Source organism: Cuculus canorus, chromosome 2, assembly GCF_017976375.1.
Source record: "Cuculus canorus isolate bCucCan1 chromosome 2, bCucCan1.pri, whole genome shotgun sequence".
NCBI lineage: Eukaryota > Metazoa > Chordata > Aves > Cuculiformes > Cuculidae > Cuculus > Cuculus canorus.
Window position 1 is genome coordinate 49,221,274 of NC_071402.1, and position 15,737 is coordinate 49,237,010.

The 15,737-nt window shown below is 42.1% G+C and overlaps 1 protein-coding gene across 10 annotated transcripts in view; it reads left to right on the top strand.

Annotated features, from left to right (window-relative positions):
• ZNF521 (zinc finger protein 521) overlaps positions 1-15,737 on the top strand; it is a 235,871-nt gene that overhangs the window by 188,430 nt on the left and 31,704 nt on the right. For all 10 annotated transcript variants that reach the window (XR_008448491.1, XM_054058508.1, XM_054058509.1 and 7 more), the window contains one exon: positions 15,169-15,300. Coding sequence is in view for 9 of the 10 variants with exons in the window: in XM_054058508.1 (XP_053914483.1) it covers positions 15,169-15,300 (132 nt within the window). In the remaining variant the exon portion in view is untranslated. The remainder of the gene's footprint in view (positions 1-15,168; positions 15,301-15,737) is intronic.

Below are 15,737 nucleotides of genomic sequence, written 5' to 3' on the forward strand. Positions count from 1 at the left end.
TCTTACGCAAATGCAAACATACATTTAGGACTGTAGGCAAACTCTTCCCTTCTGACATTGATTTGTTTTGTACTGCTGGGAAGAGACATCGCTGCAACCCTCAGCCATGCAACATACACTTCTCCATGTGGGCCTTTCATGGGATTAAAGGTGAAATGCACCTGTTATTTGGCAGGTATTTTTGACTCACCATGATACAACAGAGTTTTGATCTGGGCACAGAGGGCACAGATTGTGAGTTCAAAGGTAATGTACTGTAGTTGATGTAATAGCTTACCAACACAGTGAACCAAGGAGAAAGCAACAACTTAAATTTGGAATTTTCCTGCTATTGCCACTTTTGACGAGTGGTTTCTTTTCTGAGAAACGCTGGTGTTTTGACACATCAGCCAGCTTTCTGTTTGCTATAGCTCACTTCCAAGTTGTTGGGGTTTTCTCTCTTCATAGCCAGCTTGTTGTTGTTTTATCTTTTGGGGGAGATGAAGGGTCTGTCAGTCACATATATAAAATGTTGGAAAGAGAAGGAGGTTGGTAGATCGTTTGCAAGTTTGGCTCTCAGTTCCGTTGCCACCCCTCAGTTTGCTTGCTACTCTGTGGGTATTCTTTGTCAACTATTATTTTCAGTTCTGATCTTTGGCTTCTGGTGCCCAGCTGAACTAGAGAGGCTACCTACCTTTTCTGCTGTATAATTTTCAAGGATTTAACGTAGCAATTTTTCTTCTTCTCTGCTGCCATGTGATATATCAAGTCCAGCAATCAAACAGAAATGTACATCAATAAGACATGTTGCTTATTTGTAAAAGTGTCAGGGATCAAAATCTGCATGCTTCACTCTTGGCAAAATGCATTGCAAAATCTAACACTGGTCAGTGATACATGGCATAGCAACTGCGTTTGCCCTCTTGCTCTCTTCCCATCCCTTTTTTCTGCTTCTTTTGACTTCTAAAATACTCCTGGTTTTCCAAATATGACTAGAGCGGTAATACTCCTCCTTGACCTTATTTTCTGTTTTTCAAATCCTGCCTAGTGTTAAATCCCTCTGCTCACCTCCAGGTTTAATATATTAAAAGTTACTTCTTGAGTGAGGTGAAGGAGGGAACTGAAGAGCTGGGGAATATATTCTATCTGCATTACATCTTTACACTTCAGATGCGTGTTTTTCCCACTTTATTTGGAGAAAGACTAACAAGTAAGCATAACGTGCCACATAAGTAGAAACTTGCTGCTTACAAGGTTTGTGATGAAGACACTTTGTTTTAAACAGCATCAGGCTTTCCAAATGATGGTCCTCCAGTTTTCAAAAAGAAAAGACTAGGCAAGTTAAGTGCATATCCTGTACAATTCTGGTAAGAAATACTTCTGTTTTTTCCATATCATCAAGAGGTTGCCAATGGAAACAAAATCTTGTGGAGCTGGCCTCCGTTACATCATCAGGATACATGATAATTAAATGGTAGCTTAAATGAACCTGCTCAGGTCATAAAATTAAGAAATTAAAAATTTGCCCACAGCAAAGACGCCCATAGCTGCTTTAAAACTGCACGATAGCTGTAGAAATATTTTAAATTTAGGGGGGGGAGGAGGCGGGCAGTGGAATTGCTCTGTAGAACGATGGCTGTCTTCACTGGCAGTCATCCTTTCCCTGATGAAATGTGAAAAAAACCTGTGTCTGCAAGTACTGTGTGTGTGTCTCCTTCCATTCTTCTGCTTATTCTTCAACTGTGTCAACAGCATGTGTGGATAAATAAAATATAATCAAGAATGCTGATATCATCTTTCTTTTCCCCTTTCCCTCCTCTAACTTATAATAATGTGGGGCAAAGGTCTACTTAACATAATACAGTTACAATAACTAGTACATTTGTATTTCTGCTATGATGAGAGGTCTGCTGTAGTGAGACTCATCCACTGTTGCTGCTTCTTCTCAGCAGTGTTAATTATTCTTCAGGCTCGTGTAGCGTGTGTATGGAAACACAAAATAAGTGATCAGGGAGTAGGATATTTTTGGGTTTATTTGTTGTGTCAGTGACACTTCCACTCTGACACAAACTCACAGCACAACACTCCTGATCTGTAATGAGGTTGTGTCCCAGGATGTGTATTAAAAGCACTAAATAGTCCCTTGCTTATTCAAAATCCTCATTTATCTGAATTAATTTTGTGTCCCCCATTTCATTTGGGTAAATTAGATTTCACAGTTTCACAATTTGATCACAAGTCTCACAATGTTTAGTGCTTCTTTTTCAATGTGAGCCCCTGAAATGACAGTACTGCATCAAATTCTCAAGTCTTCATTTGAAAACAAACAAACAAATACTTGTTCTCCTTGTTACAGAAAAGCCCCTTGAGGGACAACTGCCCATACTTGAATGCCCAGTGGAGAATTCCAGGCAAACACTCTGTTAAATCTCATGACTTTTAACCTGTTCTCCCAATTTTGCAGCACATGGCATTAATAACTTTGGTTTTGGCAGCCGCTCAACACCTTGTGCGTGTACCCACAGCATTACATATAAGGCTGGACTGAGTCACATTTGGATGGTGTGGAAGGAGCTCTGCAAATTCGTGGGCAGGGGGAGAACGGTTCCCCTAAGTCTGAGTGGTCCATAGGCATTGAGTGGGGATTAGGTCTCACCACCAGTCTCTCACTATCTCAAAGTGGATTCTCTAGAAGTGTGACTCCCAGATGGGGGTTGACAGCTTATTCTGCCCTGTGCACACCTCCTGGCTGTAATAAGGAATGGTTGGACCTCCTACCAGCGCTCCCAGCCTGGCAGATCATAGAATCATAGAATCATTCAGGTTGGAAAAGACCTCTAAGATCATTGAGTCCAACCTTCAACTCAACACCACGGTGCCTACTAAACCATGTCCTGAACTGCCACATCTACACATATTTTTAGCACCTCCAGGGAAGGAGACTCTACCACTTCACTGGGCAGCCTGTTCCAGTGCTTCACTACTACTTCAGTAAAGAATTTTTTTCCTAATCTTCAATCTAAACCTCCCCTGGCGCAATTGAGGCTATTTCCTCTCATCCTATCATTTGTGTCTTGGGAGAAAAGATCAGCACCCCCCTGGCTACAACCTCCTTTCAGGTGGTTGTAGAGGGAGATCAGGTCTCCCCTCAGCCTCCTCTTCTCCAGTCTAAACAATTCCAGTTCCCTCAGCTGCTCCTCATAAGGCTTGTGCTCCAGACCCTTCACTGGCTTTGTCCCCCTTCTCTGGACATGCTCCAGCACCTCGATATCTGTCCTGTAGTGAGAGGTCCAAAACTGAACACAATATTCGAGGTGCAGCCTCACCAGTGCCGAGCACAGGGACACGATCGCTTCCTTGCTCCTGCTGGCCACACCATTTCTGATACAAGCCAGGATGCTGTTGTCCTTCTTGGCCACCTGGGCACAATTGGCAGAGCTCTGACACTGCCCAGCATGCCCCTCATGCCTGCCAAGGAGGGATTTCTTGGGTGGGAGCAAAGGAGATGCTCGGGAAGCCCCAGCGCTGCCCCCGAGCATCTCCTCTGCTCCCATCCGAGAAGTCCTTGCCAACAGGAGCCCAGCAAGGAATGTGGACGGGGCCGCAAGGAGCCAAGCCGGTTCCTGGAAGAGGAAGGTGTTGAGTAATGCATTTCAGGGAGACTGCAGGGAGGAGGGATGTGTGTGAAGGAGAGGAAGAGGGGGAATTTGGCACTTGCTCGAATACCCGGGGAAAGAAAGAGGTGGAAGAAATTCCAGCAGAACCCTGCGTCTCTTGACCCCCTCCTCCCTGCTCTGGTTAAGTGTGATTTGAATCCTCCTCCTTTTATTCTTGGATTCCCTTTTTTTTCCTACATCTTCTTATGTAAATGAACTCGCACATAGACACAAACACACACACACTCTGAAAACCCAGTGGCCCTTTTGAAGCATATTTCAGCCAACAAAAGCAGTCCTGTAAGCTATTTATTGGAGTGCATTTCAGTAAAATGCTGAAGCCTTACTGTGGTCAGCCACCTCTCACTTGCTGTTACAGGCATGTTTTCCACATGGCATTTCAGATTTCCTCAGAGTCTTTTAAGTGTTTTTAGGTTTTTCAGTGATGTTAATCACCTCATAGTCATTTAATGTCACGCCACATTTTTCTCTAGCTCCATAAGTTTTGTCTAGAGAGGATATGCACTGACCTGACAGCCTATACATTTATTTTTCTGATAATAATGTTGTATTTTTTTCCTTAGGTAATACAGTTTGATGCCTTATGCTTGTAACCTGCTGTTCTTTTTAATTGCTTATTGTTATTAATTATACAGTGGTAACATTGTTGGCTTGAGACATTTGGCTGTAAAAATACATCTATCATTATTGCCATTGGAGCTGCACTGAATTACCCAAGCTCTGTCTCAAAATAAATGCTTCTCTGCATTTCTTCAGTGAAATTCAAATGAGAGTTAAATCCAGACTTTCTTTTGGCCTCTTCACCTCCACCTAGGTTTCATGCCTCTGTCCTGCTTCAGCTCGTTTCCTCTTCTCCATCAGCCTTTTCAGTCTACCCTCTTTCTTCTTCAGTGTTGCTACTGCATCTGTTCTCCTTCCCCAACCAATCTTTGCCTGTCAGTGATGCATTTCTTTTCAGCCAGTTTTTCTCTGTTTATCCTACTTTGTTGTTTTTCCCCTTTTTCCCTTGTTATTTTATATTAAATAACTTTTCCATTCTGCTACCTGAGGGTTCACTGGAGAGGGTAGATGTTCTTAGGCACCCCTCATCGAGTGCTCAAATAGTCAAAAATGATGTCTTTGCTTCAGCAAGGAATTAGATTTGATAAGGAGGTGGAATATATCTGGAAAAGGTGGCATTTAGACTCAAAAAAAAAAAAAAGAAAAAAGCCAACCCACAAACATAAAACAAATAGAGGAAAAATAACTAATTGGCCCTCATTATTCTCATATCCACAAGCGAAGAACTTTTAATATAGAAATCCCAACAGCTGTTTGTTCAGCTCAGTGTGAAGTCTTAGTACCAGCAGAGAAAGTGGGAAGGAGAGTGGAGTAGGTTTAGAATGAAGTCTAGTTCTTTTTTGATATGTGAGCCCAAAGCTGCTTGCTTGCTTTACAGCAGGATCAAAGAGAGAGATAGGGAAAGGTTAGTGCAAATTAAAATTGAGCTTTCTCATGCTTTCCTAAATAAAATAGCAAACTAAGTCAGACAAGCAATATAAATAGTACTTTATATTAAATGGAGACTTAATCATTTTAATACATTGCTGTACAAGGAGATCTCCCCTAACTGGCAAAGCAGTTTGCTCGGGTGAAAAGAATCTAATTAAATGCCCAGTTATCAGTATAGACCTGAGGGCCTTAACGGCTTGAACCACTTCTTCCTCCCTGATTTTTCTGAGGGCTGGAGAGAGGAGATGAAGGTTGAGAGGAAAGAATGCAGGAAGTTGATACACCCCTAAATGAGTTTAAGAGCTGGATCAATACCCCGGCAATTGCTTCTCATTTCAAAGCGTCCCTCACCTATGTAAGAAGATGCGAAACAATCTTTGACTCATATAATGGCATTCAGATTTGGAAAAAAACCATCAGTAGTATCTGATGTATTAGGAAACATGAGGAGCTCTGTTATTTCTTTATGCTATCAATTCAAATTTCCTGGAATACAGAAAAGTCCTGTCCTATCCTATCCTATCCTATCCTATCCTATCCTATCCTATCCTATCCCACTCTTCTTTTCCACTTCTTTTAAGAGTAAGCAGGCAATTCTTTGTAGGTTGGGTAAAAAGCATTTAAGCATTTAGAGACTTTATCTTCCAGACATCTAATGGGTTCATGCCAAAAGAAGGAAGACAACTCTGACCCTTTCTGTATATTCAGAATAAAAGAAACACCTGATGGGAGTTGTGTACAAAACATAATTTCTAGTGCTGGTCCACTGTGGTGTAGAATTAATATTGACACTTTGATTGTCTCCATGCAAGATGTTTTCCCAGTATCCCTAAATTTGGAACAGCTTGCATTTAGTTTAAGCAACATGAAATATCCTCTCCTAGTTTAATAATTTGTGTTTTCTTTGTGCAAAACTTAAAAGTAGATATACCTGTACTTCACCTGTTCCGGAAGTCCCAAATGGTGGGCATTCCCGGCAGGCATTTAACATCAAATAACAGAGAAAGCTGGTCCTCTGAACAGAAAGCAAATTCAAGAAAAAGAAACTGTAGCCTACACAGTGAACAAAAATAATGAAATTGAATTAACAGTGCTAAAAAAGACAAAAGTTTTACTTATATTTTACTGTTCTTAATTCTTCTGAATACATATGTGACATTTTTATTAGGTTTTCCCCCTACAGTTTGATTAAATTGTTAATAACTGCTTTGCTCAAGCAATCTCCGAGCCATTACAATTGTAATTTTACTTTACTTGAGAAGATTTGGTCCAAAAAATTTTCTTCTCAGAAACAGGCTCTTATCTCATGGAAAAGAACGAAGAAAAACTTAATTCTGATCTTAATTCCAACACTGTTCTCATAACGATGGGCAGATTAAGCAGGACCTGATTGTTCATCTGCTGGAATTTAGTAAGACAGTTTTCACTCTCATTTTGAGAAGGGAAATAGACGTTTAGCAGCTCTGGGTTTTGGTTTCTTTATATATAATATGCAGATAATAATCTGTACCTTGATGTGTAGTGTAAGGTGTGACCTCGCACACTTTGGCAGAATTTAGTCCTGCAAAAAGTCGAGACAAGAGTCTAGTAGACAGAAGGCCGGCTCCCCTGAGCTAGTTATGCCAGCATTTGAAGGATCAGTCTCCAAGTTTTTAATCAGTGAGCAATAACTGCTTTTTGAAAAGGTAAACGTTGAGCTGGATCGTCTGGCTACAAATAACTCATACCACTCAGCTTATTCCTACTGGTTTACATTTTTTTTTATATCCCGTGGTAAAATTGCTTCCAAAATAAGCTCTATCAAATGGGATTTTATTGCAGTGATGGAGTGTAACCTTGTAATGTGTATAGCTACCCGATGCAACACAGACTTTTTTTGAACAAATTTTAATACCTTTTCCTGGTGCAGTTACAGACAAGGAGTAGCAAATTATGCATGTCCCATCAGTTGGTGAATAGTCCTGTTGCTGAATTCCTGAACTCTCTCCTGATAGCCAGTTGCCCAGAAAATGCTGTTGTTTGGTGGAGAGGGCATTTGCTGCATTTAAATAGTTCTTACTTGAGCTGAAAACATGACAGTTATTAAGAGATAGACCCTGCCACTTGGCCTTCTTTTATCTTCATCCAGCCTTACTGAAGCCAGACAATTTGTGGTTTTAATAGAACATACAAGGCACGTGTGGTAAGAAGAGTTCACTTACAAGCAGCCAAAGTGAGTGCAACCAAGCAAAAAAGTGAACAGTTGGTGAAGTGAAATGCATCCCTTGCTTCAGACAAAAATACAGTGGAATGAAAGATGCAGTAGACTGGCTTTCCCTTAAGCAAATCTAATTTCAAAATCTGGCCCTGGAGAGACGAACTTTTGCTTTAATTGAGGAGGTGGATCCCAGCTTTCTGTCATTCCATCAGTCAGCACCCTTTGCTGCAGTTTAAGCAATACACTGCAGAAGGCTGTAGGATTTACTCCCTGTGTGTTGGAGAAGGCTTCCTACCTGGTGTGCTGGGACCTGCTATGGCACGGCCTTGACAGCACAGTGTGAATCCCATCCTCCCTCTGATGTTGGCCAGTATCATTCAAGGCAGAGTGATAGCCTGTTCTCAATTTCTCCCTTGGTAGGCTACAGTTGTTGATGACTCGAGAGTTTAGGATTGCTCCTTGTATCTTGTCTACCTCAGGCATGGGCTGGGTTTTGCTCAGTTATCATCCCGAACTAAAAAAAAAAACAAGGAGAGAGACATTGTTCACTTTGCAGCCTGATGTTTTGAGTCTTCAAGTCTCTAGCCTAACATCATGGTTTCAGTTAAAAGTGGTATTCAGAGTAAACACAGACCACTGTGCCAGCCTACCTATGCAAGCAGTAGTGTGTGGCACAAGAGGGAAATGAAGGATAACAGTGCCAAGAGGGTAATGAAGGTATTTCTTTCCCCTGCCCTCCCAATTCCAAACACGAGGTGATCTGCACTCTACACAACAGGGTAAACCACTTTTTCTCTGTTTCCATCCAGTCTTCCATTCTGTCCCATCAGGATTAAACCATCAGTTAGGTAGGACTTCATAAAAAACCCTGGTTTTCCCGTGACAGGTTGCTCTCACAGCTGTAAATTCCAGCTGTATGTTTTGCCTTTACTATGTGTCCTTCTTTATCGCTGTACTCATAGAATGGTTTCAGTTGGGAAGGACCTTAAAGCTCATCCAGTTCCAACCTCCCTGCCATGGGCAGGGACACCTCCCACTAGAGCAGACTGTCCAAGGCCCCATCCAACCCGGCCTTGAACACCTCCAGGGATGGGGCATCCACAGCTTCCCTGGGCAACCTGTGCCAGGGCCTCAACACACTCATCATGAAGAATTTCTTCCTACTGTCTAATCTAATTCTTCCCCCTCCAGTTTAAAGCCATTCCCCCTAGTCCGATCACTACACACCCTTGTAAAAGGTCCCTCCAAAGCTTTCTTGTATGCCTCATTCAGGTACTGGAATGCTGCTATAAGGTCTCCCTGGAGCCTTCTCTGCTCCAGGCTGAACAACCCCAGCTCTCCAGCCCTCTGATCATCTTCGTAGCCCTCCTCTGGACCCATTCCAACAGCTTATCCCATCCTTCTTATGTTTGGGGTAAGCATGGCATTCCCATGCTTTCCACAGCAGCTTCCAGAATTAACACCATGAAGGACAGTGCTTTTCATGGGGGAATGTGGGGTGTGATAGTTCTTGAGAAACTGAAAATTACAGAAGCACTATTACAATCAGGGAAAATTATGAACGTGGTGCTGGAGACTTCAAGCACTCTTTCACTTCAGCTTCCGTGCTTGGAAGAGGTGTTGTGTGTTCCTTAGCAGGTGAGGAGACTTGTATACGCTTACTCACAATAGTGAGGCCTAAGACTGAATTTCGAGCAGGACTGAGATTCTTTAGTGGCTGATGAGTGTGTGGGTGCGTGTCCCACAGAACCAAAAAGATGCAGGCAAACACAGCACTATAAGCTAGGAAGCAAGGATGGCTGTATACTCTGCAAATTATAGTGTTGTATGGTGTATTTTGTTCTGCTTTTCAGTGTGAAGTGTTGTAGCCGAGGGGTTAGCTGTCATCCTTGGCTTTCCTTCCTTACTCCTCAGATCTCTGGCTTATAATAAATGTGTGCTGCAAAATTAACTCAGCGAAGAGTGGAAGCAATGTGAAGGAAAAATTGGTTTAGGGGCATGTTTTACTTGGTAAAAAAAAAAAAATGATAAAGAAAACACATTGAATGTGGGAACGATGCACGCTTTAGACCTGAAAAAAATACAGGGGCTGCAGGCCATTTCTTTCCTGTGTTGTATGTGGAGGGCACAGTTTACACTACTTCTTAGCAGATGCTTTTGAGCATGGACCCAGCCTCATGATGATATACCGGGAGGCCATCATCATCTTTGGACCTTTGCCTATATATTTATTCAGAGTAAAAGACAGAAGGACCCTTCTGGACAATCTCAAGGGCGAATAAGAGAAAAAGTTACTTATAAACCGTTACAAATTGGTACTCGGTAATGGCTGTAGTGTTGATCAGACAATATAAGAGGGCCCCCAGTGGTTACCGACTTAACAGCTGCATGTAAGTCAGCGAGTGAACATTTGCTTGTAGCTGCTCTAGTTTTGTTTTTATTGAAGAGCAAGAAGCATAAACATGGGACACATGGTCTAGAGGCTGCTTAAAGGCTTTCACTTGTTTAAAGTGTATATTGAAATGTCAGGACCTTCCCTGAAATGAACAAGTTGTGTGTTGAGTCCACACCTCAAGTCAAGGTGCGAGTGGGGGGGATCTTGCCTGCACTACAAATTACTCAATAACTTCGCAGCATGGGTAGACTGTGCAAAGACAGAGGATCCCCAAATCTGAGCATATGCTCAGCACGAAGACTGATTTTGTTTGCTTTTATAGCTGGTTATCAAGTTAGCTGCTGAGGTAATGGGCTGCACCTCAATTAAAATCTACCTACCCCCACTGAAGCACTGAAGATTTGTGTAAATATTAAACATTTATATGAATAGTAAATGCATTTATTTAGAATTGATTCATGTTTACATTTTCCCACTATCTGAATAAAGATTACAAATGAAAAGTAATTTACTTACACAGAAATTCTGCAAGCATCAAACTCATTTGTCTAACCACCAGTGGGTAAACCATCCTCATCCATGATACAAGGTTCTTAACCACGTCCAAACTCATATCCTAAACGTGTAAAGGCAACAGTAAGTGGCAGTTCTGTGCTGTACAGTGGGTACTTTGTTCTTGCCTTCCTTATGGAGTTGTTGGACCCATAATGTGAAGGACGTGCTGACTTGTTTTACAATGTACAACATCAGGGAATGCAGTGCATAGTTTACTGTTAGATTTGGAAAAGTGAACGCTTTATATTAAAGGTTCATTTCTTTTTCATCGTTCAGCTAACTCATTTGCAACGTAATGTACTTTCTTATTCCTCCTCCTGATAGTTGCTGCTTTTATACCTATTTTGCAAGCCATATTTTCAGTCTAATCCATATAGCAATGTCTAAAATTCCATAGCATTGCTTATTTCTTACCTATAACTCTTAATAAAAAATAGGGCTGTGCCAACCTATTATATCCTTAATAGAATATTCTAATGGTTATTAAATCAATTGACTCTGAATCTCACTTTAATAAATGAGTCAGACAGTATTTTCCAATTACTGTCAGCCGCCACCTTTCCAAAGAGCAGATTATTTTGATTGAATTTTTTAAAGTCGTTCAGCACTTTTTTCCTTCCTTTTTTTTCCCCTGTTTCTTCTCCCCACATAAGAGCAAGAGCTCTGTTGTACAGGAAAGGCGAGCCTCTTGGACTGTATCTGACACTGCATTCCATTTCAGGTTTATCCCCAATGGAAACTGAAAATGTGACATTTCACAGGGCCTTTATTTATTAATGATATCATATTTTGCACTTCCATAGCACCCTATCAAACTGTTTGCCAAACCTGAAGAGCTAGACAGGGGCCAGCGTGTAAGGAGAGGCTTTTGCATCCTTTCCGCATCTGACACCTTTGCAAGAGCTGCCACACCCTGGCTCTTTCATGCCAGTGGGAGATAAAATACTGGTTGTGCTTTTAAATTCTCTATGGAGAGCAGAATACAGGGACAAAGCCTTGTCCTTCTGCAGTGCTGTGTGATCTAAGCAAGCAGGCAGTTGTGTGCCAGACATGTTCTCTTCAACCTTTTCAAAGGCAAATGGCAGTGATTCTGGAAGTCCTCTGTGTATGGTAACTAGTCCTAGACTCTTCTCCAGCTTTGCTGTCCCAGTTGTATTAAAAGTCTGAAGGGATACTAATTAGGTCAGCCTATTAAAGTAGAAATTAAAAATTAACATCTCTTCTTCAAAGATGGGTAGTCTGAGAAACACAGGCCACACTGTCATGCCCAAGGTGATACAAGCAAGTCAGTGTCGGAGTTTGGAACAGAATCCAGCACTCCTGACTCTTCTGCCAATACTGTAACCTTATCGATCTCCCTTAGATTTAAATCATGCTGGTCTCACATTCTTGAATTCAAGGACTGGAATTTTGTCCTTTGTTCCTAGGATGTAGCACAGATCAAGTGATGTGCGCAAAATAGGTGAAAAAGAATGTGAGGGAAGGTGTTCATAACTCACTGAACAGTAGGACTTCGAAAAACATTATTCTATTAGTTATACAAATGTAGTCATATTTTAAATGAGGTCTTTAGAACTCGGAGACTAAAAACATTTTATTTTTAAGAAAAAGCTTAGATTCTGCACAAATTGATGTCTCTTGCCTGGGGAAGTTTCCCATCTGCCCCAGGCGAGTGGGTGAGGGGATTTTTCAAACCCTGTTTATAAGCCTTTAGGAAAATTGGATTTGCAACATACAGTAATCAAAGTGGTTTTGATGTTTGTGACCAGGAGATCGCCTCAGATCTGAGTGATATGGGAAATACAATAGAATCACAGTTAATGGGGTTCAATTATTCTTAAACAAGTACAAATACTGTGTAACTAAAATTAGTTTTGCTTCAGCATCAGGAGTGCATGCCTTTCTTCCTACTATTTCCTCATTAGCTAAGGTAATGGAAAGATAAAAAAGCCTTCTCTGTCTTCTGTAGCTCCATATAAAAATATTTCTTTTCAGGAAGACTTTCTCCCTTGGAATGTTTGAAGAAGTCCCTGTTTAGTGTTCCCATGCTCAAGAATGATTAGCGTGTTTCATTTACACTTTGCCAACAGTAACTCCATGATTTGAGAATTGGCATCGATTATCTTCACCTTGACATGTGGAAGATCCTGAGATGGAGCTCCCTTTGTCCTAATTGCTTTGGCTGGCTGTGTCAGCACAAACATTTGATGAAGCAACTTCACCCTACAGGCTTTCTAGCCCATAATTACCCTTTGTGGGGACTAGTGCTGTCTTTAGAACTATCTGTTTGGTAATGACCATAGCAACGATCTGGATGTAGGAGAAATTATCTGATCACATGTGGCAGTGTGTATATTCCTCATAAATGATTAGCAAGTTCAGAGAAAAAGAGGCATTTATATATGGTTTGTTGAGCCTTCCTCCTCTTTTCAGTACACTGTTCTGCAGCTTTGCCCACAGCTGTGGGTTGCTGCCCATTGGGAGAGCGCAGCATACAGCCTGCCTCACAGGATGTGGCCGTCCGTCATAAATGTACAGACTGGTGCATGCCAGGTTCTTTTCCCTCATGTTCCGCATGTTGACAGTGCTTGTGTGGGCCATACTTGTCTTCTCTCAGCAGCAGCAAAAGCATAACACACTGGAAGGGATTTTGTGGCAGTGGAAAATCCCAAATCCCAGGCAACTCTTGAGAATCTGCTAAAATTTTCCCTGCTAAGGAAATAGCATATATTTGAAAAATAGTTGCTAATACGTCTATAAACAGGTACAAAAGGTGTCACCTATCTGATGAGAAGGTGTCACCTACCCCTAATCTGCCCCGGGAGTCTTTTGCACAGAGGATGTTCAGCCAGTAATACCTGACTACCAGTGTCACTGGGACACCTACCTCAGAAGCCTGTGCTCCGCTGCCTCAATATTCTAGTCTCTCCAGAAAGGCCATAGTGGCAAGAGAGCTAAGATTGACCTGAGCTTTTGTCTGAGTTTGTGCTGATGGCCATCTTCGGTGGGTCTAAATTAATGGCATCACTCTGTCGCACTAAGACTAACAGGAAGACAGGACACTCTTAAAAATGGCCACATGGCAATGTGTCCATTTTAAAGAGCCAAAATGGGATCCTACGTTACTCTTGCAGAAACTAAGTGAAAACATGGTTTTACGGTGAAAGGCAGTGAAGGCCCTGTATACATGAACATTATGAGAGCTAGCTGTTCCATGGAGAGAGAGCTCCCCTGTTAAGAACTGTTGTCAGAGTAGAAATTTTTGAAGTCTGTGTATTTTTACCTGTTTGTTCTGAAGGAGACACCCCACCACTCCATCCTGATGTTGTCTAAATCTTTTGGGTCTGCTGGTTTTCATTTGCCACTCACCCTCTCATTGACACCTCGTAGAAAACCACACAACAGTAGTTTTCAGTAGTCCCATCTGCAGAATGATCACCATTGCCAGGCTTGGCTTGTGCTGTCTATAGCCCACAGATTCCCATCCTTTAACAAAGATGCCATGACTTACACGAAGGCTAAATTTAGCTTTCAGACTAACAAGAAGTGAAAGCTGAAGGCTCACATTGAAATCTTTTTCAATGCTGACACATTACCAAAGATCATTTTGAGAAGATATGTGGCCCCATTCAACCACACAAGCAGTGTGTCATGTTTTCCTTACATTGATGGGAAGAATTGTTGTGTGCAGAACAAAACGTCTTCTCTGCTGTCACCACCTACAGCAACTGCCAGCTGCAAAGTCCGTCATTACGGTCACTAATCACTGCAGGCAGTGCTCTGTTTGGCAGGAGGTAGGCAGCGTGGCATTTCGGTGTTCGGGGTGGGCAATGCGCTCTCCAAAATCACTCATTTTTACCTGAGGAACAGTAGGGAGCTGTGCCAGTCACCAAGCATTTTATTCCCACTTGACTTTTAATAATCAGATACAGTATTTACCTGTGAGATCAATGCTACTCGTGTAGCACACCGGTGACATACAGAAGGACCTTTTCTAAGCAGCGTTGTGGGAATTGAGGTCTCTGCAGCAGGGCTGGAAGCCACTTCTTACCTAGCAACTGTTTCTAAGTAGGACAGCCGTTGACTGCCCTCATGGCGGAGTGGATGAATCCTGCAGCACTCTCAGGAAGGGAACCTGGTGCCAGGCACCAGCAGGCCTTCAGAGGACAATGGGAGGAAGCAGAGGAACAAGCAGCAGGGAGTGGGAAGGGTTTTAAAGCCACAGGACCTTGATGGGAAAGCTGCGTCAGAAGACGCACTGGGACTTTCCTGAACTGTTAAGAGGAGAAATGCAAGTAAAGGGAAAAAAATCTAGAACTGTCAGAAAGGGAGCTGGGAAATCCTGTCCCTTGCAAAAGGTTTCACGTATGTATGCCTCTGGGACTAAACATGGAGCAGGAGTGATGTGAGTGTATAAACTACCCTCCCTTATCATGATGGTTTTACAAGAAACCTCACATCACCCAGAGTGCCAAAAATGTTTGCGTTCACAGTTCTTACCTGCGGTAGGCAGGATGATGTGTGATCAACATTAAATTCCTCATGCACTGTTTTACAAATGCACTTGGTTGTGATCAGGTGACTCTGCTAAAAGATGATGTTTCAGGTCCAACTCATCATTTCCTACTGAAGTCTAATGCTCTACATTCCTGTTTGGTGGTAATTGTATGTGGGAAATCCATGCTCTTAATGCCCAGTTAAGCTTTGCACATTCTGAAACCTTCTAGGTAAAAGAACACATAAGCAGATGAAAGTGCTTTTGGGCACCCAGTTTCCTGAGCTTAGGAAAACAAAAAAAGTCTTTTCAGTGCATAGATTGTGTTGAACTGGTAAGGGCTGTGATGAATTCATTGTTCCTTTGATTCCTTCCACAGATGAAGGACTGAACCATGAATGCAAACTCTGCAATCAGACGTTCGACTCTCCTGCCAAACTTCAGTGCCACCTGATAGAGCACAGCTTTGAAGGCATGGGAGGTACCTTCAAATGTCCAGTGTGCTTTACAGGTAGGAGAAGATCACTGCTTGACCCAGTAATGCCCTTAGTTTGTATGTGCAGAAGTCCACTTACACCTGTGTCATGTGCTGGCTTTAGGTCAGTTTTAGAAGGGAACATTACACTTGTGCTCATTGGTAATATTGATTAGAAATCATCTAGAAAGCTGAGCTCAGAAGTTCAGACATCTGTAAGAACTGTATTTCAAGCTCTTCTATTGGAAGTCTGAGTTTCTCGTAGTTACAGAAGTGATAATCTCTTACCTTCCATGGTGTCACATTCATTACCTTCATGTTCCAAACTCACAGAGGTTAAAATTGCCCATAAATTTGTGCTTTAAAGCTATGGATGTTTTATCTAAAGCAATATAAGTCAGAGCAGAACTTGGCCCCACAGGCAAGGGCTGCTAGACGTAGCCTGTGCAGCAACATTCTCCTCTGACTGGGTC